The 27638-nt window shown below is 35.8% G+C and overlaps 3 protein-coding genes across 5 annotated transcripts; all 3 read left to right on the top strand.

Annotated features, from left to right (window-relative positions):
* The first annotated feature begins 171 nt into the window (after positions 1 to 171).
* Positions 172 to 16636, top strand: LOC125070963 (transcription termination factor 2). Of its 2 annotated transcripts, XM_047680992.1 has the most exons (18): positions 172 to 433; positions 702 to 800; positions 1305 to 1382; positions 1821 to 2614; positions 3159 to 3533; positions 5687 to 5893; positions 6858 to 6987; positions 7267 to 7587; positions 7945 to 8055; positions 8455 to 8654; positions 8747 to 8956; positions 9042 to 9233; positions 9785 to 9923; positions 10143 to 10333; positions 10635 to 10809; positions 10890 to 11053; positions 11133 to 11290; positions 16038 to 16636. In XM_047680992.1, the coding sequence occupies exons 1-18, from the start codon at positions 268 to 270 to the stop codon at positions 16201 to 16203; spliced, it is 3876 nt and encodes a 1291-aa protein (XP_047536948.1). In that variant the 5' UTR covers positions 172 to 267; the 3' UTR covers positions 16204 to 16636. The 2 variants fall into 2 exon arrangements, with proteins under 2 accessions (XP_047536948.1, XP_047536950.1); XM_047680994.1 differs by lacking the exons at positions 172 to 433; positions 702 to 800; positions 1305 to 1382; positions 1821 to 2614; positions 3159 to 3533 and adding an exon at positions 4465 to 4603 and having other exon boundaries at positions 16038 to 16635.
* Positions 16637 to 17383: 747 nt separating this feature from the next.
* On the top strand, positions 17384 to 18591 carry LOC125070944. The gene is made up of 2 exons (XM_047680969.1): positions 17384 to 17550; positions 18114 to 18591. Exons 1-2 carry the CDS (start codon positions 17448 to 17450, stop codon positions 18422 to 18424), a joined length of 414 nt encoding a protein of 137 aa, XP_047536925.1. The 5' UTR covers positions 17384 to 17447; the 3' UTR covers positions 18425 to 18591.
* Positions 18592 to 21174: 2583 nt separating this feature from the next.
* Positions 21175 to 25468, top strand: LOC125070873 (RNA-binding protein 4.1). 2 transcript variants are annotated; one of them, XR_007119895.1, is made up of 4 exons: positions 21175 to 21314; positions 21390 to 22210; positions 23218 to 24907; positions 25317 to 25468. XR_007119895.1 is itself a non-coding variant. In XM_047680871.1 (4 exons), the coding sequence occupies exons 1-4, from the start codon at positions 21306 to 21308 to the stop codon at positions 25333 to 25335; spliced, it is 921 nt and encodes a 306-aa protein (XP_047536827.1). In that variant the 5' UTR covers positions 21175 to 21305; the 3' UTR covers positions 25336 to 25468. The 2 variants fall into 2 exon arrangements, 1 of the variants encoding a protein (XP_047536827.1); XM_047680871.1 differs by having other exon boundaries at positions 23218 to 23289.
* The last annotated feature ends 2170 nt before the right edge of the window (positions 25469 to 27638 follow it).

The raw sequence follows: 27638 nt of genomic DNA, 5'->3' as shown, positions 1-27638 counted from the left end.
ATATAAAAATAAACATAAAATCGCCTATTTTCTTGAGATTATATAAATAAACCCTCACCCAAGTAGTATAAAATTTTTCAGACGGGATAATCTTTCGGTAGACTTGCGTTCTCCCGTAGGAAGTTTTATACTTTTTGACTTGCATTATCAAAACGTCAAAGACAACGACAAATAGTTTCAAATTATGTTTTGATTTGCTAAAAGAAATTAATTATACTTTAAATGTATGATATATTTCTCTAAGATTTAGATAAATCTATTATAAAAATGGAAAATTCATTCTTTGAATATCGGGATAAAACTGGAGTAGGAAGTGATTCTGATACTGAATTTATTGATAATAGTTTAATGGAAGAATCGTTTACTCCAAAAACACCGGGAAAGAAAAATCAGACTGCTTTCGTTCCTGAATCTGACGATTCTCTTACAGGAGGTAATTTCCATAATATACTTTATTAAATAAAAGAAAATTTACTAACTCTAATAAAAGCGCTTCCAAATTACCTCGAGTCTGGAGTCTGTATATTTGTGGCATATACTGTTTTTTTTATTCGTAAAAGGACTTATGATATAACTAAACTAAAGTTATACAATAAATTAAAAACTGAAAAGATAAAGATAGATGAAAGGATTTTCCTAAATATAATTCGAGATGATTGTATGTGAATATACATTTAATTGAAGGTAATAATTATTTTCAGGAGAGTCTGAAGAAGAGAATGCATCTAACAATGTATCAAAAACAATCACAAGACGAAGTAGTGCCCAAAACTATCATATAATCTTGAGTAGTGATGATGGTAATTATTATATAAAACTGTGTTTATTCACAGCATTGCTAACAGAAAACAATAGAAACTAATTTAAAAACACCAGACTTGGCAATAAATTAGGCCAAACATGTGTTTATATCTGAATATAACCTTAGCATTATTCGAAAGTGCCTAATTCTGTATGTGCTGAGTACTGCATAGCAGTGTATGATACAGACAAAAAGTCTATCATGAGTAGGACATACTGGTTATATACAAATATTTGCCAAAGTCAAACGTGTCTGATATTCGGTAATCTTAATAGGAAGGCAAATATGCTACCCTGATCATAAGTGGTCACTTCTATTCATAAAAATTGTCAACAGCCATGCCATAGCCATACCTATAACTCTTAAGATGTTATGTGTTTCAACAAGGACTTCACAGTTACAGGAATGACAGCAGACAGGAATGTCAGTTACTCTGTCTTTCTGTCATTTGAAATGTAAATTTTCATGATAATTTAATTTAAATCTTTTATTACAATGTTAGACCAAAGCAAAAGTGGGAGTATAAGAAAAAAGTTAAGTTCATCGAAGAAATTAGTAGTCAGCTCGTCAGAAGATGAAGGTGAGATTTTTACACAAATGTATGGATTATGAAATAATATGATATATATTTTTATGTCAACTTGTGTTACAAATTATAATGCAAAAATATCACACAATTACTATATTATATATTTTATATAATAGTAGATAGACATCGATATTGTAAATCTACTGTATAAATACATTATATATTTACACGGACAAGAAATAAACACATATGACTTATTATTAGAGTTGTTATTATTTAAAGAATTCAGAGAAAAAAGGATATAAACTCTATAATTTTTACTAATAAAAAACAAATAAAACATATTATTTCTTTAAATCCACCTCTGCAATCAGCAATAAAATATACATTAAATGAATATTATATCAAATGAAGGCTTTTTAATGGTATTTATTATATATATTTATTTATTGGAGATGTTTTTGATACTATGTTTATTATTTAATCCAGAGCAAGTCTCTCCAGAAATCATACCCAAACGACGTCCAAGAATTAAAGAAACCAGCAGATCGTCCGATTCTTTTATTATACCAGTGCGTAAAACCAAAAAGAGAATGATCCTTGATTCGGATACCGAAAATTCTATTATCATAGAGCACGACAAAAACAAGAAATTGGCTTGTTTGAAAGATACTCCGTTGAAAATTGAGGATACCAAAAAAAAACTTTATCAAATACAAAATATGAGTTTCGAGAGTAATGTTAGCATTCAAATCAGCGACGACGATGAAGATGATGATGAGAATGAAAGTAGTGTTAAATCTCAAGAAAGTGATAGCAATGAAGACCAAGCTGAACTTGAAACTGACATAAATGTAGATGACAAAAAAATTGAGGATACCAAAAAAAAACTTTTTCAAATACAAAATATGAGTTTTGAGAGTAATGTTAGCATTCAAATCAGCGACGACGATGAAGATGATGATGAGAATGAAAGTAGTGTTAAATCTCAAGAAAGTGATAGCAATGAAGACCAAGCTGAACTTGAAACTGACATAAATGTAGATGACAAAAAAGTTGATGATATTGTTCAAAGCAATGATGAAAATGATGATGACGAATCTAAAAGCATAAACGATGCTGATGAAAATTTAGATGATGGTAGTAAGAATAGAGTAAGCACAAGCGATGAAGGCCCCGATGAGGACCAAATGGTGATGTCGCGCGCAACACGAATGAGTATCATGGGTGTGATACCGAAGGAACACGATAGTGACGATTCTGACTTTATACAGTATGATGATGTAAGTATATATTCATTAATTTATAATTAGTGAGGTCAGGTTTACGTGTCAGCACTGTTAAGTGCCACACTACCACCTACTAAAATCGTAATGGTATCGGTTACACATCCAACAGTGACGGCTAGTGCGACCCAGGCTTTTTAATGTTTAGTGGTTCATTACTGAGAACACGTAACCTAACCTGACAAGACATACATACAGACATAGATCACATCAATCTGACTTGACTGCGTTATAGTGATTAGAGGAACTGCATAGTCTTGTAGTCCAGATAATCTTGTTGATTGTCTATGATAGGGCGATTTAGAGGAATCGTAGCGGGTGAATCGTTAATGGTAATAAAAAATACATCAAATAATATTAATTGAATTCTTAGCATCCAGTTAGCAACCAGGCAGAATCTAGTTTGTATTTTGGCAGTATTTACACTTTCGTGCTTTGGACAGCACATACAACCGTTGGACCTGAACGATCTCTAGTCATCATTCTCATATTATGACTATATTTTGTTTCGGATGAAATCAACAATTTTAAGATATTTCAGACAAATCAGACATCACGTGCCAGTTCCGCGGCGAGTTTGTCGGATTCACGGAATTTGGAGACGAGTGTAAATAAAACACTACAGCTAGAGCCAGATGTGGACGAAGCTTCTAGAATATCTTGTTCGCCCATAAAGAGCCCCCTCCGCGATATAACCAATGAAATCGACGATTCTGTCAAAGATGATCCAAAAGCATATAGTCCTGAAATATGCGATTTAACTAGATCTGAACCTTCTGGTATTAGAAATAAGGTGCTTAATAATTTGAGCAAAGTAAGCAATGTCGAATACAAAGAGAATAAAATCGACGATGACATCACAATCATAGACACGAAACCGGAAATCATAGCGTTGAGCAGCGACGACGAGGAAGAGGTGAGATTATATTCTTATAAAACTATTTTAATGTGTACATATCATTCGATGGGCGACCGACGAGGGTATCAATGGCCTCGCTAAGTACCTGACAATCAGTGCCGTCTCATGCTGGGGCCCTTGGGCACCCGTGAATTTGTGGCCCTTTTGGTTATGTACTAGCTAATGCGATAATTTTCGTATATATATCCGTAGGAATCTGATTGGTTGTACAATATTATAGCTATTTTATAGTCTTTTTTGATAAATATGTTAGTTATTTATTGCAAATATATCACTTTCGAAAATATACATAGCAGTCAACGTGAGAAAACAAACATGTGAAAGAAATTGTCGGTTCTTCGGGGCCCTCTCAGGATGGGGCCCTGGGCACGTGCCCCATGTGCCCTATGTTAAAGACGGTAATGCTGACAATACGAGTAATCCTGAACATACCTACATTTTTTACTTGTTTATTTTATTGCTACTTGGTGGCAGGACTCTGTGTAAGCCCGACTTTGTGTAGTATTGTAGAGTCCGTTTGATTGGTGATTGAATCAGTTTAACTACAGGCACAAGGGATAAAACACCTTAGCTCCATCTATCAATTGATGGTGAATTGGTTATATGAGGAATGATTAATATTTCTTACAGTATTAATATCTATGGACAGTACCACTACTGTCCATCAGGTATCTAAATCCATTAACTTCATATGATCAAATACTTAGGTACAATAAATATATACATAAACACATTGAAAATAATATAATATTGAATTAAGTTATTATTATATTTACGGCCCCACAACAACAAATATTGTGTATGGCAAGCTTTAAATATATTAACAGTTTAGGCGCGAAAATATAATTAATTTAATAAAAAAAAAACATTAATATATATTTTTTAATAATATAAAGCGTGGGTAGATTCAAAAAATGTATCCAACAGTCAGACTATTGCGAGTGACGCACGCTACAAAATCTTACGTTTCCTTGCACTTGTTTTTTAGAAAAACAATTAGTGATTGCGTTAAATTGTGTTTTGTGATGTTCTGGTGAATTTGAAAATCTGGAAAAATGCCAAAAAGCGTGAGTCATTGTTTTAACAGCGTCGTAATTATGAATACTAATGATTTATTATAAACATGTGTCAGCGCAGAAGAAATACTAAATCATCTTAAACTTAAAATCAATATCTCATAGAGTCTCACTGAATATAAATCTTAGAACACTGACTGAATCGACAGTTTACAATATTAAAACAGACGAAAAATTATGATTATACAAAAGTTACTTGTATTTTATAACTCAAATCAAAATTCTAACGTTACGTTACGTACTTACTTGTTCGGATTTATTGAAAATGCATTAAATTAGATCAGTGTGTACTGATGACGATATAGCGCCCAATTCCTACAAGCCTTCCTCATATAACTGTAAAGATATTTTAAGGGTACTGCGGTCAGAGCCGTCTCAAGCTATGTTGGGGCCCTTAAGCACCTATGAATTATATTTTTTTATTATATTATAATTATATATTCGTAGGAATCTGATTGGTTGTACAATCTTATGGATATTTTATAGCCTTTTTTGATAAATATGTTACTTATTTCTTACAAATATATCACTTTCGAAAATATACATAGCAGTCAACGTGAGATCAAACGTGTGAAAGAAATTGTTGGTTCTTCGGGGCCCTCTCAGGATGGGGGCCTTGGGCACGGGTCCTTTATGCCCTTGCTTATGGAAACTGCGGTTATTCGTTAATATACGTACATATATATTATATATTTTAAATAGTAAGTTTATTAAGCACGCAAATAGATTCAATGCTGTACAATGTCATTTATTTTCAATTTATGCAATCGAAGTTTAATTCCTTACCCAATCCACTATCGACTTTGGAAGCTAAGATTTTATGTCCCTTGTGCCTATAGTTCCACTGGCTCATTGACCCTTCAAACCGAAACACGATAATATTAAGTACTTATTACTGCTTGTTTGCTTATGAATTTGAAGTAGGTACTACAATTTTGTTTCATTTTGTATCAAGTTGTTATTATAATTATTAGTTCTTCCTACTCGGGTCATTTGGTTTTTAATTTATTTGTGCTTTTGCTACAATTTGTCTAATATATTCAAATTAATATTATAAATTATATTGTATTTTAGATAAAAGATGAAAAGAAATCACCCAAGATAAAGAAGAGTCCCAAAGGGAAAACCGAAGAGGCATCTGTACAGCGAGTGAGCAGTGATATTAAACAGTACCTCCTGCCGCCGAGCTATCCCAACCAAGTCGTGTACGTCAAGAAACATGTACGAGAAAATGAACTCAGTAAACTTAACGGACTTAGGGAGGATTTGCAGAATATCAGGGTAAGTGGGGAGTGCTAGGGCTTCGGTCATGTCTATGTGTGTAATACCTAGTAACTAGTAACTTTGCTGACATAGGAACATCTATCTTTAATATGAGCATGGCAACTGAGATTACAATGGATTCCGTCTCATATTGGTATACGAGGTAACGAGGAGGCTGATAAACGAGCTAAAATAGCATGTGTTGAAGGAAGGAATTTTAATATTAAACCTAGTTTTACAGAAGTTTTACCTAGATTTAAAGCTGCAAGTTTGTATTTATGGCGAGAATATTTCGACCGACGTTCCAAAGACAAAGGCGTATGGTATAAAACAATAGTAAATCAGCCTCCTCAAATACCATGGTTTGAAAACATTATAATGAATAGGTCGCATACTAAAATATTATGTAGACTTCGCGCTGGTCATTATCCTTGTAACAATTTCCTTTTTCTCATGAAAAAGGCTGATTCCCGAAATTGTAATGTTTGTGGAACGACGGATGATATTCATCATATTTTATTAGAATGTAACAAATATAGAGGTCCTAGGGAAGCATTGATAAATAGTTTTCAGCTATGTCTATTAAATGTCGGAGTTATGCTAAGTGCTTTATCAGAGCCCACTTCTCCAGTAGCTAAAGCAATATGCTGCATGATGTCTACAATAACCTAATTATAAAACCTTCCTAAGCCTAAGATAATTTGATATGTAAGATAGCTTAAGTTTCGATGGGTTTGACATGCCGTAAGGATAAAAAAACCCTTAAAAAAAAAAAAAAAACATGAGCATACTACTTTTACTTAAAGGAACGTGGTTACTTTGAGCTCGTCTTTGCCGGCGTATTGGCGGCGGCTGTAAGAACTGTATTTCTAAAGAACCAGTAGGTTACTGAGCCCTCAAGTGAGCTCCCTTTTTGCGTTTGAGTCTGTTTTCAAAAAGATGTAAACATTAACAATGATGTGTCATGGTTATCTGTATCCAGTACTTGCTGGAGAACATGGATGTGGCCACGCTGCCGGACGGCGGGGTCAAGCTCATCGAGCGACTCACGGCGCTGGAGGCCGACGTGCGGCGCCAGGGGGACAAGGTCGCCGCCATGGTCGTCGAGCCCGGTGAGTCGCACTTACCGTCGCGGGTAGAACGTCGACCGGGCGTTGTAAAGATTGTCTGAGATCGAGCCATATAAAAAATGTGGGAATTGACAGGTTTTATAAAAACTCGCCTTGTCTTTTTGGTAAATATCAGATAGTAATGAAGAAAGTAAAACATAGTTTAAAGATGATTGTGGACCTTTGATGGACAATATTAGTCGCTTCTACAATAAAATATTCTAGACACTCCAATTGGAGCGCTGCAAGATGTCAATACGAGCTTTATACAATTATTTTTAGATGAGCCCACAGCAGAGGACGTGGCCAAGGATGGCTTCGCGAACGAAGACAAGGGCCTGTCGTGGGACGACATCCAGAAGGCCAGCAACGCGGTGCAGCCGCGGATGTTCGGGCGCCAGGCGATGGCGACGCACATGGCGGAGCGCAACCTGATCCTGGAGCGCCTGCGCGACCTGCACGCGGCGCTGGCGTCGCGGCCGCCCGAGCACGCGCACGCGCCGCAGCCCGCCGCCGTGCGCAGCGCGCTCATGCCGCACCAGCTGCACGCGCTGGCCTGGCTGGCGTGGCGCGAGACGCAGCGCCCGCGCGGCGGCGTGCTGGGTGAGCGCCAGCGTACATTGCACGCCGACGACTTTGGTCACCATCGTTTGGAGGAAATACATTCGATATGTCTCTTGATTGTCGTTTTGTAGTACGACTGGCACCCGAGGGAGGGAGGGGTGCGACCGGAATTTTTGAGAAATGATTTGTATATATGCGCAAATTATCTGTATAAACAAAGCTGATTATGTCTGATATTATTTAAATCCACGTAATTTACATGAATCACCATAATCGTAATCCTTTACTTGGTATTGAAACAATATAAACTTAATATAATATAAATTAAAAAAATATTCTTGTCAACGTTTTATCAGAAATAAGTTTAAATAATATAACATTTGTAATCGCCGACAGCTGACGACATGGGTCTCGGCAAGACGATTACAATGATATCTCTGATCGTGAGTGATAAGGAGAAAAATCTCGATAACGAAGACGAAGACGATGATCCAGATAAGGGTCGACGTAAGTGTTTGTACTTTGAATATTATTGCACGAAATTTTAATATATGTCTTAATATTAATAAATTGGTGGTCAAATGAAGACCTGGATACCATGTTACCAATTACCTATCGCCAAACAGAAACAGTCTAAAGTGGTCCGATTTAAATGGTACAAGAATCATAACATCTTAGCTTCCGCGTTTAGTGGCGACTTTATCGTGTATAAACTATAATTATGACATCAACATAAGCCACTTACCATCTGGTGTCCAGTAAACTAGTCAGCCCACCTAAAAAAATCATAAATAAAAAAGAATTACTTATAATTTTGATAATAATTATATATTTTCATATATAATAATTTATATAATTAGAAATAAAGCCTATTGAATCAACCTCGTTTCGTCGTCCGTGGTGCAGTGGCGCAGGGCGGCACGCTGGTGGTGTGCCCCGCGTCGCTGCTGCAGCAGTGGGCGGGCGAGGTGAGCACGCACTGCGGCGCGCACGCGCTGTCCGTGTGCGCGCACCACGGCGCCGCGCGCGCGCTGCAGCCGCGCCGCCTGGCCGCCGCCGACGTCGTGCTCACCACCTACAACATCCTGCAGCGCGAGAGCGAGAAGGTGCGCCGCCCCCGCCCCCGCCCCCGCCCCGCCCCGCCCCGCCGCGACCTCGCATCCGCTCGCAACTAATGCGCTAATGGCGCCGGCGACAGGGCGGCGTGCTGACGCGCGTGTTCTGGCGGCGCGTGATCCTGGACGAGGCGCACGCCGTGCGCAACCACAAGGCGGCCACGTCGCAGGCCGTGTGCGCGCTGCGGGCGGCGCGGCGCTGGGCGCTCACGGGCACGCCGCTGCACAACAAGGACCTCGACCTCTTCGCGCTGCTCAAGTTCCTGCGCTGTACGCCCTTCGACGACCTCGCCGTGAGTGTTGTTTCTGAATGTTTACTCGGTGCCCTCAACACTCATTTTACTCAGCAAAATCGATTCACTTGTGAACTCGTTTCAGATGTGGAAGAAATGGATCGACAACAAGAGTCAGGGCGGTCAGGAGCGCCTCAACACGGTGATGCGCTGCATCATGCTGCGACGCACGAAGCAGCAGCTGCAGGAGCGCGGACAGCTCAAGTGTCTGCCGCAGCGCACCGAGCACCAGCAGGACGTGACCCTCGACACCGACGAGATGAACGTCTACCAGAAGGTCACTGATTTTAAAGTCTTAATTGCAATTTAGATAAACTTTTATTTTGGTACCGTCGCTTTGTCCCCCTATCGCATTATGCATTGGGTTTTCTTACCGAACTTAAAGTTACTTACTTAGTAGTTTGTCTATTTGATGGTATTTTTTTAATACAAGCACAATTACAGTACAATTGTTAATTCATTGACAGCATTAACAGATTACAATCGTAAGATTTAATAACGATAACGGATCTGAAATTTGGCACAGAGGTAGATTATAATCTGGAATAACCCATAAAGTACTTTTTATCCCTAACACCTACAAACCGTCCGCGTGTGATGGGATAGGGAGGGCGTCTCCCTTCACACATGGGTAAAGGTGGAAATTAGTCCTAGATATATACCTAGTCCTACATGCTTAATATTAAATGTTAGATTATGAAATCATTGACTAGCAACTTTACATAAAAATTAGAAATAGAAAAAACAACAAAATACTGACAAACTCATCTTTTTTATATTAATTTATGAACTTTTGTGATCGCTCATTAATAGAGAACTATTTTCTAGGTGCTGGTGTTCTCGAAGACACTGTTTGCTCAGTTCCTGCACCAGCGCGCAGAGCGCCAGGCCGACGCGCAGGGCTTCCTGCCGCCGGGCAAGGACAGCCAGTATGCGAAGGTGCACAAGCAGATGATCGCACTGCAGGGTATAGTCAGCTACTACATTTTTTGATAATTCTTCTGATACAGAGTCTTTAATTATAAAATATAATAGTTTTAAGTCACTTATATATCTTTAATTTAAATTTATATGTACTAAAAATCAGGTCCTCTAACCCAAGACGATGAGATCATTATGATCCTCAATTAAATGTACATTTCGAAGAATATTAAGATACTATATAATAAAACTTAATCACTTCCAGGTGCGAAACCCGTGAAATCTCACGAGATCTTGGTTTTGCTGTTGCGTCTTCGACAGGTGTGCGGACATTGCGGCCTCATTGCCAGCATGCTGGACCCTGACGATGCGCCAGTTGACGAGGACCTGGGCAGCAAAGATCTTCTGGCTGAGCTCAATAAACTCACTTTGGACGATTCGCGTTCAAGACGGAAGGTTGGTAAAAATACAGTTACTAACTAAAGGAGATCCCAGTATGTAAAAATAAATCGATTGAAAGAAAATATAAATAGATCTTAGTTATATAATTTTTTATATTGAATATCAGGTATTTGATATTGTACCTACACCATAAATATGTATTACAAATAATCTCCACTAGATTCAGGGTTTCTGGAAGAGATCTCTTGTTAGATATAAGTTATCCCTTTGTACACATTTTTCATTTATATAATTTTCTTTATACTCTGTTGGTACATAAATAAATAAATAATATATTGGGAATTAAAAACCTTAGAGTGGTGAAAAGAAAAAGGAGGAGGAAGAAGAAGAGGAAGCGGAGGGCACGACGGCCGCCGAAGCCATCCGCTCCGTACTGTCGCCCAACAACCCCGTGTTCGACCTGCAACGGAGATCTGCCAAGATACGGGCCGTCATGGAATGTCTACAGGAAAATGTCTTCAAAAATAAGGGTCAGCTTCGTCTCTCGTATTGGCAAACCAGCGCGTACAGCATGAATGTTTCGTTCGCTCATTTCGGGGGTGACCGACAGGCGAGAAGGCGGTGGTGGTGTCGCAGTGGACGTCCGTGCTGGCGCTGGTGGAGCGCGAGCTGCGCGCGGCCAAAGTGCGCTGCGTCACGCTGAGCGGCCGCGTGCCCGTGCCCGCGCGCCCGCCGCTCATCGCCGCGCTCAACGACGCGCGCTCCGACGTGCGGGTGAGGCCCCCCCACCCTCCTGACGAAGCTACTCACTCAAGTAACGATGAGCGATGACCACCCATCGTCCGTTGCGCAGGTCATGCTGCTCTCGCTGTGTGCGGGGGGCGTCGGTCTGAACCTGGTCGGCGCGAATCACCTGCTCTTGCTGGACCCGCACTGGAACCCGCAGCTGGAGCAGCAGGCCCAGGACCGCATCTTCCGCGTCGGCCAGACCAAGCACGTTCACATATACAGGTCAAATATACTTATTGTTAACAGTATACGAATCGATACTTCTAATGGTTAGTGATCATTATAGACCACTTCCCATACTTTGTGTTGCCCTTACTCGGTTTAAAAGGATAGTAAACAGAATAGGCTATTTGACTGGTTTTTTAAATCCATTTTATATTATTTAGTAGAGGTTAAGGAACCCAGTAAAAGTTGATTTTTTTTTTAACTCTAGTCCATATTTGCTGAAAAATATCAAATTAAAAATTCTATATTTAAATAGCGCGCGAAAACGTTACTTGACAATATAGCGCTGCAATGGGGTCGATGACGTCACTTGCCTACCGACCCTATTGTAATCTGTGGCACATATAATCCACATACAGTTGGCAAACGAGGTTAACAAGCAATTAACGTCATCATAAGCCCGACCAATCAGGAGCTTTTTGTGTCACGTGACAAACGTTTAAAAAAAATGCCTTTTTATTTATGGATTTTTGAATAAATTAATTATTATTTTCAACTTTCGTTAATAAATAACCATTTTTAAACTCATAATATATACTGATTATAATAATTGACACTTTATTTTTCGCCTCGTCAAATAGCCTATTATCACAAGTGACATTTAATTCCCATAATTGCAGGTGCGTTACAAATATGATGAATAGTTAATATTAATATAGTTTCAGTGTCCTATAGGCAGTAGAAATCATTAATACCATGTCACTAGTCCAGCTGAAGATAAATACAACAATAACTTGAAAAGAAATGGCGGGTAATTTATAAGAAAAATATCTCTATTTTTTTTTAACGTATCACGCAAAAACCGCTCAATATTATGGCATTAAATAATTTCAATTATCATATAATATAATTTAACATTTAACGTATCCACAGCAACGCGTGGCCGGGTCTGCTAGTTAATAAATAATATCTAGTTATGTCATTTCTCCAGCAAAGTAAATATACAATAATTTATAAAAAGCTACGTTAATTCAACACTAGTTTTTCACCGCGAGGAGGATGCCTATCTATTTTTCTAAAAGTTATAGTAGTATATTAAATCAGATAATAGCGTGAGGTCGTCCGGCCGATTGCATGGGAGACCAACCACATCTGTATTGCAGAACTATCGATAGTTTGACTATCGATAGTTGACCTCGAAAACTATTCAGGATATCGATAGTATCGTTTTGACCAATAATATCGATACTGTCGATAGTATTGACACGTGACAATACTATCGTTAGCCTATCGATACTATCGCTTAACTATAAACTGCAATGCAACACTACAGTACATATTATAGTGCACATTTGTGTGTGCAAGCACAGGTGTACTCTATTCTCTAACTTTCATAATACTATGGGACGGCAAATCCGACAGGACCGAAAACATTTCAATCGCAGGACAGGACGATGGCTTTACGTGCTTACCGAGGCACGTATGTGTAAACACTCTCTACTTAAATGCTTCGGGTTATTACTGAAAGTTGTTCGACAGTAAAAAGGAATAACTTTTTAATCGGCCATACCTGGATTTTGAACCAGGAACCTCGAGATTTGTGGACATCTAACCACTAGTTCTTCTCTTAGTAAACTCTGACGTGACGTGGCGTGGGCCACGTCTTCCAAGAAGACGACAAGCTCGATGTCCAGCGAAGATCTATAAAAATATAAAATAACGCCAAAATTTATAAAAGTAAAATGTAAAAAAGTCACGGGCAACTGTGATCCCGTGGGTGTTGTAAATTAAATAAAAATTAATAATAATATTAGTTAGGATAAAAAACGTTTTCATTCATAACATGAATGCCACCGACGGGTGACGTTTGACGATATTATTTCACGAGACAGCGTGCCAGATTTTTTTCGCATCCGCCGCTTAGAGAAAACATTCTTTCGTTTCGTATACCTCGCCAAATATTTATATGGAATTTAGTTGGATCGTCTATTTAGTTTACAAAGGATTAAATCTGCTTTGAAGTTTGATTCGTTATTTGTATTAACTTTAATGACGGTGGAGTGTTGATATTAACGGATTTTTTTAAAATACCGAATATGTAGACGACGCTTATAATACGCCCACGATTAAATTTTTATTTAATATTGCCATATATTGTTTTGTTGCGCTGAATACTTATTATATTTTAATATATATAAACTAAGTGGTCGATTAGTGTGTACCCAGGTTTTCATGGCCGAGTCGATGTAGAAAAAGTTCATTAGTTTTCTATGTTGTCTTGGGTCTGGGTGTTTGTGGTACCGTCGTTACATCTGATTTTCCATAACACAAGTGCTTTAGCTACTTACATTGGGATCAGAGTAGTGTATGTGATGTCCAATATTTATTTCACTTAATTTATCATTAAATTAAATAAGAATTGCGCATAGCAAGAAAACATTAAGTAGGTATTTTTATTTTACGTTTGTTTATTTATTAGTTGACAGAAGTCTGTCATAAATGAAAAATATGAATACTAATTGTACAGTGAAACATAAATCAAGATGTGTCCACGTCTTGTACATTCAAATTTGGGTGATTTTACAGCCAAAGACAAAATGTTATTGTCACCAAGTTTTCCAACCACCCGTTTACCAACGTTAACCAATATCTTATAAAGTATTTATGGATAGTGTTAAAGAAAAATTTATTCTATATTAAATGCCTAAGGCTATTAACATATTTATATCAATCAAGATGAGTAATGAATGGGAGATATTTTTTTTAATAATTTTTAATTGATAAAACTATAATGAGTGTCCCTTAGATGATAGACACGTGGTTTTCCGGACTATTCTGTAGGTTTATTAATATCTACAATTTTCTAGTACGTGGTTTTGAAAACAGTTTTTTGTTTAAAATAGTTCATTTTGTCCAAAACACTTTTTTGGCTCTTACTTTTAGTGAAAACAATATCAAAATGTGTTCAGTGGTCTAGAAGGAGAAAGCGGAAATACAGACGTAATCAAAAATACACTTTGGCTTCATATTTATAAATGAATGAATGTGTTAGATATTTCTAATTCGAAGCTTATTGATTGATTAAATAAAAAAGTAATATCTCGACACCTACAATATGTACTACGCTAACTCGTATTTTAGTGAAAATCGTTTTTTTTGCCAAGTTGCCTAAAATATGTTATTACAAAATTAGTTACAAATTTTATACAACGGCAACTTGAAATCAATCGATTTAAATTACGCTAACTATTATTAGCGGAGTGTGCGCACACTCTCGAGTTAGCGTAGTATAAATTGTTGGTGCCGATTCGGTCGTAAATTAATTAATTAATCTTAGCTGAACACTTTTTAATTTCAAACTCACCATCTCGTACCGAAAGATAAAATTATAAATTCGACACAATTATGTATAACTTTAAACTAAATGATCTAAAAGTGATACATTACTAGTAATACGTAAATAAAATATACATATATACAGGAAACATAAATAGCACACGTGTCTGTAAATGCGTCGATTTTCTTTACTGTTCTTCAAGGAAAAATTACATTTTATATTAATAAATTAATAAAAAAGTATTTCTTTATTAATTTATTAATATTTGCCTGGTCGCACTAACGATACGTAATTAATATGAAAGCAAAAATCTTCTCGATAGTTGATTCTAAGGAATTATTTAATTTAGAATTCCACATAATATTCCTTAGAAACGTTTAACGGTTCGAGTTCCGTGAGATCACCGGCGGTCGTTTAAGAAGTCATTGAGCGCGCGGGCGCTGCCAAAGTTCCCTCCTATAGCTCGAGGTGTCATCGCGACCAAGTATTCCGGGAATTTGGCGATGATCTTAATTTCGGACACTTGTGACAACAGATAATTCTATCTGGCATATTTGCTCGAAATTATCATTAAATAAAATATATATTGACATATTTTTAATGAATTTAATGATATTATTAAATCGAAAAACTATTTTTAGACGCTCGTTTAAAATAATTTAAATCGGTCACGGTCACGTAAAGCTATCAACGACATTATTGTCATAAAAATTTATATAAAATATCGTGGCATTAAGTCAAAAAATTGGAATTTAGGGCTTGAAATCAGGACTATAAATGTACAAGGCTCACAAATCAAGGTTTATTTTAAGAAATAAAGTGGTTATGAGAAATAAAATTTCAGAAAATATAATAGTATTTTTTTAACAAAAAATATAAACAAGTTTTATTTACCAATGTTTACTTAAACGGGACAACGACATCAAAACTCTTGTAACGATGTGTTACCAAATACATACTATATATATATATATACTATAACAAATAAGTATATACTATATGTATAAAACTTCTTCCTTATAAATGTTTTTTGAAAACCTTAGGTTTTCAGTCATTTTTGACAGTTTTAATATAATAAATAAATACTAGAACAATGATATTAAAAAATTGAAACAAATATCTGCAATAATATCGCATCTTTTTATTATTTATTATAGATATTATAGGTGGACAGGTTAATCGGATCGTAAGTGGTCACCTATACCCATAGACATTGACCCCGTAAGATGTTTTAACCTGTCCTTACATTACCATTGCGCCACCAACCTTGGGATCTGAAATGTTACGCCCCTTGCCAGTTACTCCAGTTATTCTCCAGTTACACCAGCTCATTCACTCATCAACCCGTAACACAATAATACTTAAGTATCGCTGCTTTGCAGTATAATATGTGATGAGTGGGCGGTACCTACCCAAACGGGTTGTCACAAAGCTTGTTTTAATATTTATAATATTATTCCTTATTAGGTTCACGTGCTTGGACACCGTTGAGCAGTCCATCAGACAGCTTCAGAAGGCGAAACTGGAGCTAGCGGACAACGTGCTCACCGGAGCGAAGAACAATACCGCGTCGAAACTTACCATTGAAGACCTCAAGTTACTTTTCAATATGGGCCCGCAATCTACCTCATGAAGTTAACAAATGTCATGTAAATAATGTATAATTATCATTTCTCTTTCCTTCTCTCGCGGTCTCTTCGCGGTTGTTGTATTAAGTGTTGTACCACGAAAGATTGGTCTTATATCGAGGAGGCCCAAACAACTTCGACCCTATCCGTGTCGTAATTTCTTAAATTCTGTAATAGAATGGTTTACTTCAAATTATGTTATTCTAAAATTATTAATTACTTATTGCTTATGTTTTAAGTGTTAAAAATAAAATGATTAATAAGGAAAAGACGTTAGGTCAAAATATAACTTTTTTTTTTAAATTTTGTGACATTCCCAGTATGTATCGTGACGAAAATCGCATTCCAAAGTTATTTTCATTTACATCTAAAAATATTCATCTGTCAAATTCAAATGCTCATATTTTAATAATTAACCATGTTATGATAAATTTAAACTGATATGTATTAATTATGAATAAGTTTATTAAATTTTATAAATAAATAATTATTTGTTTATACGAAAATCTGTGTTTTTTTTTCGTCTATGTTATTTATGTATCCTATATTTACCATTAACTCGTCGTTTTTGGAGTTACGAGTAACAAGCCGTTAAAGTCGTTTATAGTTTTATACGACGTATACATAACACGAAGACGTTAATTACGTTTATTACTGGTCTATAATTGAAGGAGCACACAACTTGTAACCCTTATATTGTCTAATTTTTAAGAAAATGTATTTAGTGTGTATCTTTTTTTGGAGACTCGTGAATTAAATAAATAAATTACCTATTACAGACAGACGGACAGTTTATTAAACGTGTCTTATTTTAGTAACAGGACATTAGTGGTTCCTATTTTACACTAATGAAATAAAAACAATTTGTATTTATACATATTTACTTCCCTACTTAAACAAAAAGATTTTTTGATTAGGTTGTCGCAAAATATAGATTTGTCGAAATGTTTTAAAATACCTTTACGATATTGACAATGGCTCGGCGATCACCTGGCACCTGGCACTTCATCAAAGTGCCTGAGGTTATAACTCTGACCCTGACTAAGGCCGGGGAAATGCCAGTGACGTGTCCATTACCTTATAGTTTAAAAGATATATTTCTTCGAAAAAACTATACACTCAGACACAACACAGTTTATAAATAAACCAGGATTCATGGCCGCTTCTCGGTTATGAAATTGTCATTCCACGTTGAGTGAGTGTGTTGTGAGCATCTTTTTGGGCATTTTAGTTTATAGATCGCATCAAAATGAGTATTGAGCGTAGATCTTGCACGGGCTCAGCCCCCCATGTGACGAAGAGGTTATGTGCAACATTAATGTTCTTTATTGGAATCGTGTGTATATTTGGAGGTAATGCGCGTTTTATTTACTAACAACAATGTATATGATTAGTTTATTATTTAGTTTTGAATTGGTTTTTTTTTTCACGCGAACAGCTGCTTGATCCGGCTACGGTGTAATAATGTATGATCGCTTTTTTGTTTATATTAACTGAGTCAATTTATATAGGTCACCATTTATAGTCGGATATTATGTTAATTTGAGGATCAGCCGTGTCATTTGTGCTAAAGTAAATAAAATCGTTAAAAATAATATATTTGTTTGCTATGATGCAAAATTTAATTTTTTTTTCTTCAAAATAGATACGCGATAAATAAAATCCAAAAAACTGTTTAACATGAAGTATAATATAGTTATAATAAAATATAATTTTGTAATAATTATCTATCCACTACAAATCGCTTGTAAGAAACAAAAATCAATTAATACCTACCCAAATATTAAATTTACGAAACTGAAAAATGATTACTGTAAACAAAAAATCACCTTAATCCTACCATCATATGACTGAATTTGAATCGTACATGTTTTAAGAATAGTGTAATAACTCAAAATGTCAAAATGTTTTCCAGGCTATTTATTGGGACGGATGGCGCGAAATGAGGTGAAGAGGACCAATGACATAATATCCATCAATCTAACAATCGCAGCGGACAATTTGTACAAAAAAGCTAAAAGAATACCTCCTAAGGCCGTACATCACAATGATCCAGATAAATTAACTGCCAAATTGTTGGACGTTTTCCATTGCAGTGTGCAAGAGTGTGGCGTGATAACGAATTACAATGTTGCTGATTTCATAAAAATAACAATTAATAATGAAGTCACTAAATTCATAAAATCGATTAATAATGCATCACAATACATAGATTCGTTAAGGTGACATTTGTAAATTATAAATAGGCTTATTATAATAATGTATAAGTAGATAGTATAAGGTATTTTAAGTATTTTTAAACTTAATAATAGTTTATATTATAGTCATGATGGTTTTTATTACCATAAACATTAATAAAAAACTTCATGAAACGATAATCATGTCAATATATACTATATTCATTCGAAAAAAAATAATCTTTTTGTAAAATAATTTATTAGTCTTTTAATAGTACAAAGATAGGCGGATAAGTTCTTAGAATATGTGTTAACACTTATGTATTGTTATAATTTAATTTTCTTTTTTTTTTTTGCACTTAATCTAAGATAAATATATTATATTATATTTATTGTACACCTAAGGATAAACCTTGATATGTGAATTTACAATTTGACCCAAACTTAATAAAACTACGGAAACTATTTGTAATGAACAAATATAAAATGTTTTGTTTTCTTTCCTTTCTTTTTAATCCAGAACATCAACAGGCTTTAAATGTATCTATCAGAACATTAATAACACAACATTAATACAAAATTGAAAATTAATTCATACGAACAGATAGAGGCGGCTCTAGCCCTTGTGGCGCCCGTGTGCAACCAGTAATCTGGCACGTTGTAGTAGGAGCGGAGTCAAAATGGAATACTTAGATATATTTTCAAAAGAAAATTAGTGCAATTTTAAATGATGTTGAGGTGAAAAAGTGTTTTTAGGAAGAAAGGGACTACAACAATAAATAATCACAACGTTGTAGTTCTTTTAAAAATATTTAATTAAAAACTATTATTATATATTACAGGACGCTCGTACACACAAATTTATTTACAAAAAAGTTACTTTTCGTGCTTTTGCATATGCGAAATCTGTAACAATGTATTGAATTAATGTATAAAATTAATGATAAATTTGTCAATATACTTTGAGATAATGCTGATCTAAGATAGTTTGTAATTATTTTTAGTTAAGAAAAATACCTTTGGCTGTGTGTTACCATGACTGGAAGTGTCAGGTAAATCCTCAGTGCTGTGGACAGATTTGGGAATACTGAAATTAATTTATTAATAAACTAAAAAAATATAAATAAATAAACATCGTTAATAATTCGATTTCATTAAAGAGCTCGAACTTTTCCAGATCTGAAGAGCCACCATGGCAAAGTTCATTTTCTAAATTAGATTAATGTTCTTTTTTTGTATCCGAGTCCAAATCCTTCCAGTGTTTAAATTTTAAAAGAAATTTATTTTAATATTTTGATTCAAAAGTTCGATACATTCGTCGAACTTTAGAAATTGCGGTGTCTACTAAATAGTAGTAAAAATTTACTTCAAAATGTGTTTTCGCTACTGTTATCGGTTCATCCTCCGTCTCATGATTAAAAAGGCTAATTACGAGCCTAATTACGAGCGCGAGGGCATGGCTGTGTGGGAAATTCTGCTATTGCCTCGACTTCTTCCGCTACAGATTTCGCGCTGTTAAAGAGCACCTCAAAAGGATAACGGATAATAATAGGAATACGGAATTCAGACAAACTTATTTTTGCATTAGGTATCAATCATTTTCATCGCTTTTGACATTACGTCTGTATTTTGAAGTGCCTTGTTAACTATATTTATCCTTGACATTTCAAACCAAATAAGCAAAGAGCAGATAAATCGACTTAATTTTTGCCAGTAATGACAACCGATATTTGTTCTTCATGTGCAATATCTGGAGTGCAATCTAAAATAATTGAAAATTTTATGGATTGTGTCAATTCCAAAGCAATAACATTTTTTATTGTTTCTTCTAATAATTGTATTATTTCATTCTGAATATTAGGGCCAAGATAATGAGTTAGACGTGACTCAGATTTTTGGATAAGGGCGATATGTTTCGCAAGCACATTATCAAAATTAGAGGTACATTCAACCAGTTTTAAAAAGTTACCATTATCAAAATCAACGAAGGTCGAGACATTGCCGAGCTAAAAAATTTATTATGTTAATTATTCGTTCGAGTACTACAAGCTAACATTTTTTACGGTTAATTTCACTTTGGTTCAAGAAAATTACCGACTTTTCCTTTAAAATAACAGTTTTCAATGGGTTTTATTTATTAAGACATAATAGGTGGTTAGAAGGCGCTCGGTGCCCCCTAAGACCCGGCGCCCGTGTGCGCCGTACGCCTTGCATTATACTTATAGCTAAAGCCAACTCTGCAGACGAATATAGAATAGGAAATCGGAATTTCGATTTGGCGGGCAATTTTTATTTTATTGACATCCAAACTATAAATAATATTTTTTTATATTATAATATAACATCAGTATAATTATGCATAGATATTTTTGGATCTCTTTGGACCTACCTAACATATTAATTTGATAATATTAAGCTTAAATTTGAATTTCGCGCTTTATAATCTGACAAAACTTAAAATACATAATATTGTTATTAACTAATCTGTTAAGTCTAAGCATATAATTTATCTCTTTAATAATAATTTTCATATTTTTGGTATAAAGTTTGTCCATTTAAGTTAATATTGGGATGATGTAATTAAATTATTTTCAATTTATTTGTTTCCATTTATTGTTTTTTAAGCTAGCAACCGGATATAAATTGTAATTGATAAACTCAATGCGTAATACTTCATTGTAGGGTGACTTTAATTGCAACCAATCAGAATAAGACTTCCAGAAACAAACGTCAAACTTACAAAATAACACCAATCAAATTGATGCATATCGCAGGCAATCTATGACGTCATAGCGTCACTTCGGCATTTATAGCGTTACTTTCAACCCGCCATTTTGTCAAGAAAATAAGCGGGCGAGGTGGACTTCAAAGTGTACACGTGCTGTAAATAAGTGAAAAAGAACAAATTGAAATACTACAATTTATACACAATGGTGGCGGTATGTAGATTTTATTGTATTTAATATATAATGTTACGTAAACATTGAGGTATTCATGACTATGTAATCTTTCAGCAAACGAAGGTGTTTGTGGGAAGTTTACCCCAGGGGTCTAAACCAGAGGATCTCCGAAAATTGTTTGAACGTTTTGGAGTTGTGACAGAATGTGATATCATGAATAGATGCGGATTTGTTCACATGCAAACTGAAGACCAGGCCGCTGCCGCTATCCGGGCACTCAATAATACCACATTCAATGGCGGCGTTATTACTGTTGAGCGTGGAAGGATCAAGGAGCGAGGTCAGCGCGGTGGTGGCGGCCGTGGAGGAATGCGAGGAGGCATGAGGGGATCTATGGATCGCAGAGGTGGAGGTCCGATGCGCGGTGGACCCGGTGGACCCCGTGATGCTCCCTATCCTCACATGCGCGATTCACGGCCGATGGGCCCCATGCGCGGTTCTGATATGCGAGGACCTCCAATGGGCGGTGGAGGTATGCCGATGAGAAATGGAATGGGAGGCGCTCCCTACGATCGCAGCATGGAGAGACCTCCCATGGGTGGCGGGTACGATGATCGTTACAACGGTTATGGAGGGGAAGATCGTCGAGGCTTCGCGCTAATGGACGGGCGAGGCACCCGCGACCAGTACGGTGCACCGCCACCGATGTACCCTGACGACAGACGCGGATACGGCGCCCCAGTAGACGATATGGCGGCCATGTATCCAGATGACAGACGGGCTCCTATGTACCCCGACGAAAGGGACATGATGGACAGAAGGGCACCGATGCGTGGTGGGCCTATGCCAATGTCTTCCGGCTATGATAGAGCACCTCCCAGAGCTGCCCCTATGGGCAACGGAGACATGTACAGCAGAAGGACACCACCTCCCATGTAAGTCAATTATGATTGTTTATCTACTTGTTGATATTTAACTCAAGTAAATTAGTAACAATATCTAAATTACAGTAAAATGCTGACTATCTGAATTAATTGTGACCATTGTCGATACAGATAATCGGACATAGACTGGTAATAAGAAAAACAAACTCACACATAGAATAGACTTTATTAAGTTTAACAAATACAGCTCTACAACTATAACAGTTGAAATATATCTGGACTCCAGCAAGTTCCAACTTGTTACAACGAAACAAAACTAAAATTACTTGGTTTTAATTCTCTCTATATTACAATTAGGACCAATTCAGATAATCAAATATTACTTCTAAAAGATGTAGATTATTGTATGCTAGTTTGGAGGGTCTTTTCATTTTACTATAAGTAACTTGATATTGTGCACTCGTAAGAGGAATTTACATATTTTTCTTTAATCAATCCTTAATCATCCTTGCTAATGTAGTTATCATGGTTTGTTTTGGATACTATGGTTATTATTTGTAATACAAATACCTAACTTCCTTTTAATATATTAACCATAGCTCTATAAAGAGTTAGTTACTAATATGATAAATAATTAATGTAGCAGAATGTCATTATATACACAGAAACAATCTGATATTTCTTGATTTTCATATAATACTTGTCAATTAGGGACTCAATAAATAAATAAAAGTTATTTTCACTCTTATATTGGCAATTAATAAGATCAAAGTTATTAAAGCTACAACATATTCAGAATAAGATTTCAATGATCAGAAACAGTGACAACTAGCTTATTCTTTTTAGCAATTTATGTACCAAGAAATTAGTACAAATGGCCCATGTCTCATTAAACAAAAAAAGTTTTTTAAAAGTGACTATCTTAATGTATATATATTTTTATCATTAGAATGTTAATGAAATGAATAAACTTTCAGCATTCTGCTTCTTAATAATAACAATTTCCTTCAATAAACAATTATCCTCTAGCTAACTCAAATAAAAATATGTCATTACAGGCGTGGAGCAGCTGGTGCTGGTGGTGGCTATGACAGAGATCCCTACGCACAACAGTACCCTCCCATGGGACGGTAAGAGTCACCTTCAAAGCTTATTTGGCAACCAGAGAGAACAATCATTCATTTAATTGTAATAGCTATTTAGGTCATCATAATTCATTTTTATAAAATTGTGTGTGAAAATTGACAATATTTCACTATAGATGTAAAATTATTTTTTATAATAGACTAGTGTTTAAATAATATCATGATCATGTCATTGTCGGAAGTAATCTTTCCAATCAAGTTTTTGTAAATTAGTAACTAATATTTAGTTAATTTATCCTAGAATATAGTACATTATTACTCATATTGAGACGATCAAAGGAAATGTTTGTGATTCGCTGCGTCATCTCACTCTCTGGTTGCTATCACGAGAATATTTTCATTAAAGGCGTGTGACTCATTCTTTTCGTTCGAAACCACCGGTGCGTCTACTAACCGTTCGACACCATCGACATCCATATTCTAATAATGTCAATGAACAACAGAGATTAAAACAGAACTAATTTTGCAATGCAGCTAATAACGAATCGGACTCGTTGCGAGCAAGGTTTGAATCATTTTACTAGTTGGCTCTATATTGTTTGCTCGCTGTCGGGCGGCAGTCTCTGACGCGCGTGGCGTGATGTTGTAGCGGCGGCGGGGCGGCGCGCGCGCGGGACGGGCCGCGCCGCTACTAGCGGCCGCGCCGTCCCCGCGGCGCCCGTAGGTCGGCCCGCGCCGATACCGCGCCGATACCGCGCCGATACCGCTCCGATAGCGCCCATACCGCCCGAACCGCCCGTACCGCACCGGCGGCGCACGCGTACTTTGTATTGTTAGCGGTAAGACGGCCCTCTTTGTAAGCTTCGACATAAGTAGTTACATTCGTGGGAACTGTACGATTTTATTGAATGAGTAAATGATAAATAAATTGACGGAATTTCTTTTTTTATTGTAATTTCATCAGATCGTTGTTGTGACATATCTGAGCGATTCGATAGATATGAATGATTGCGTTTAATTCATAAGTCTCTAATTGTAATAGGTGATTAAGATGTATTATATTTTACTTTTAGATTAAATTCCTTTTTTGGAAGCAGTATCTTTTTTTGTCGAATGAACCTTTTCCTACATGATTCATTTGCATGACACCACCCCACCCTTCGGCGTCCGTTCTCGCTTTCCTCCTGCGCTTATCCTTTGGTTGCGGCTACTATGTTTAACATGTGATTGACTTGCAGGATTCCAAAGCTTGCCCAGTCAAACGGGCGTCGAGCTCGAATTAATAATAAATATGTTGATTCAATATTTCCTATAGTTTGTAAAGTTTACACTGCTACCGTTGGATGTTATCGAATTACCGGTACATAAACCGACGCTCACGGCTGTTAGGTAAAACAGTACGGTCGGTAGCCTTCGGGCTTCAGGAATTACCAGCTTCCATGATATGAGTTATCAAAAATGTATCTAACGTCGCCACGTGCGTCAACATGAAACAGAAAGTGCGTGCGAGTCCTTTCAGACGTTAGTAGCGGCTTGAGGTCACGTACCGCGGGCGGTGCTGACGGCGAAGCATAGCCGATGCTATGACCGTAGCGACCATACGACGTACGGCGTAAACGTTAGGCGACAGCGGCAGAAGACAGGATTGCGAAATGTTACAATCGTAAGTACGGCTGTAGACGGAATACGTTAACGGCGAACAAGCGGCCACTTTAATCTACTGAGGCTTCTTTATAGTAAATTTTATTGTGGTATATATAACCAGCATTGTTGCATATATGAGATGTGTGCGTAAAACAGCTGGGCGTTTTATTTCTTATCCAAACGATTTAAAATATTTCGCATGTGTTATGCCCGGACGGACAACTGTTAACAACGATTACGCGTTATGCGTAATGAACGTTTTAATTGAAATCACGTTTAACTCACTAGCGTTTCCATGTATATTTTTACTATAGCAAAATTACGTGGAGGTTATTTGAAAGCAATCTAATCAATACCACATTTCACAGTGGTATGACCCAAGCATTACCGACACATACGATTTATTAATACATTATTTAATTTGACAGGATGTGGGCTCCTGGCTGACTTGGAGATGATACCGCAGGTTTGGACTAATTCGCAAGTCCTTCGGTGACGACGGCACGACCCGATCCGAAGGAGGCTATTGTTTGTAACAGCGCATATCGCAGTTGATAAATTTAATAAACGGTTGTTAATACATATTTTTTTTTCATTTTAATCCCTTATTTTATAAAAAACGAGGTTGTTTACTTCACAATTTTGCAAGACCAGAGTCCATGATTATAGTATAATGTGTTGCAGCAAAGAAGGGAAGCTGTTATGGGAGATATTACCATGTTATATCTGTAAATGATGTTTTAAGTTGCTTGTATTACTAATGGTTGAAGTTTAACCACGATCACGGTTAAATGAAGGAAATTATGAATTTGGTTATTTTCCTACTCATATATCGCTATTTTTATTAATAAAACATTATAAGAAAAAATAAAAGAGTTCGACAGAAGGGTAAAAGGAATGTCATAAACTGTTTAATAAGTTTCCGGTCTAGTTTATCTCAATACTCTCTTCATATACATATTTATTAATGTAATGGTATCGCATGTAATTTAATGGCAAAAATATTGATACGAGATCTAAACAAATATTTAGATGATGCAATAGACAAGTAACTATTATTTTAAAACTATAATAGATACTAACAATTTTACTCATTGTGTGTTCTTTAGTCACACAAAAATATAATCTCAAAAGGGTTTATTAGGTAAAAAGAACAGTATAATACGATCACTTATTATCAAGCAAGTCCTGTCGGGTTTTAAGTTAAAGTCGAATGTTTACTCGTAGTAGGATCTTCTACTGATTGCAATCACACAATATCATCCACAAAATATAGGTATTTATTATATTTAATTTTCTTTATGGAAATAGAATCTACCCAATTCAAAATAAAAGACGTTTTTATAGAAAAACAAATAAAATAAATTGAACATAGACCAATAAAGTTTCTACTAGGAAATAATTCATACAGTGAGCAAAAAATGTGTCATAAAAAGTTATAAATTAAGAATTTACAACGGATTAAAAATGAGGGCAATAAATGAAAGTAATTATTATACAGAAAGAAAAAAACAATAATCAGTCATATTTTTAGACAATTATAAAATAATTTTATCTAATTGTAAGTTTTATACCGATAACATAACGCCGATGTAAATGATAACCGATTATTATGACACGAATGAACGATAAATTTTATTAGTCATAAAAAAGACTCTAATTATAATGAATATCAATTTGCATTGTCTGCATTTGTCTGCATTATGTGCATAAGGTCTCAATCAAAGAGTATATAAAGTAGTCTCAATGTCTCTTGATAGGCAGTCCGAAGAAGGCAATCCTTTTAAACGTTTTAATATCGTCTGCTTATAATTAAGTTGATAATGTGAATTACATTATTAATAAGATGCCTGAGGCACACCTGAAGGAACTGGAACAAACGATAAACAAAAACTTTTGATTGTGTCTGTTTGGCTGCTATTACGAAGATATGAACTCAGCCACCGAAGTAGATTGCCGTGTATAGCGAACTCTATTAACTTATGTATGAAGATTTTATCAAAGACTTTGGAGAAATCGGTATACACGTTGATCTGGTAGCCCTTATCGATATCGGAAGTTACTTAATGAACACGTATGCTAAGGTTGGTTTCGATTGATTTTTTGTTGAAGTATTAATGTTTTTAATTAAATTATTAAGCCAAGCACATAATTTTGACATCGGACTATCGGTTCACATCAACAATTTGGACATAATTTAACAAATTGATCACCTGGATTATAGGATTCCTTTTTATAGAAAGCTTTTAAATTATTATCGATTGTCTCCACAGATACAGAAATGGACCCAAACTCAAGTACTTTTCGAAAAATTAATTTAATTGAAATTATTACAGATTTCTTTGCCTCCAAACCAAATCATTATTAAAAAGACATCGCATCGGGAAAATTATTTGCGTGGATTTAATAATGTCCAGTATTTGCTGTTCTTTTTATTAGACATATGTTCTGTCTTTTTAATGTTAAAGTACACCAAGTAAAACGGATCGAGTAATGTAAGGCAAAACACTATTTATAGCATCATTATCTGCTTCATGGAACATTCACAATTATTTATACTTAAATTAAAATACTAACTAATACATATATAAATAACATTACAAACAGAATAAAATTGCGGAAAGTAGAAGCAATATTAATGTAATTATTTTTTTTTATAAAATAAAACACTTCAGTATTTTTTAATGATTTATTTCAGCGTATTGAAAATATAATTTCACCGAGATTAAAATTGCTGTCTGGGAGTTTAC

The sequence above is a fragment of the Vanessa atalanta genome, chromosome 18 (genome assembly GCF_905147765.1).
Source record: "Vanessa atalanta chromosome 18, ilVanAtal1.2, whole genome shotgun sequence".
NCBI lineage: Eukaryota > Metazoa > Arthropoda > Insecta > Lepidoptera > Nymphalidae > Vanessa > Vanessa atalanta.
This window is presented reverse-complemented; position numbering and strand designations above follow the sequence as displayed.

Coding starts and splice junctions, on each gene's coding strand:
- LOC125070963 (XM_047680992.1), top strand. CDS start 268: ATGGAAAATTCATTCTTTGAATATCGGGATAAAACTGGAGTAGGAAGT. Junction 434..701: donor TGACGATTCTCTTACAGGAG/GTAATTTCCATA, acceptor AATTATTTTCAG/GAGAGTCTGAAGAAGAGAAT. Junction 7,588..7,944: donor CCCGCGCGGCGGCGTGCTGG/GTGAGCGCCAGC, acceptor AATCGCCGACAG/CTGACGACATGGGTCTCGGC.
- LOC125070873 (XM_047680871.1), top strand. Junction 22,211..23,217: donor AGAAGGACACCACCTCCCAT/GTAAGTCAATTA, acceptor ATGTCATTACAG/GCGTGGAGCAGCTGGTGCTG.
- LOC125070944 (XM_047680969.1), top strand. CDS start 17,448: ATGAGTATTGAGCGTAGATCTTGCACGGGCTCAGCCCCCCATGTGACG. Junction 17,551..18,113: donor AATCGTGTGTATATTTGGAG/GTAATGCGCGTT, acceptor AATGTTTTCCAG/GCTATTTATTGGGACGGATG.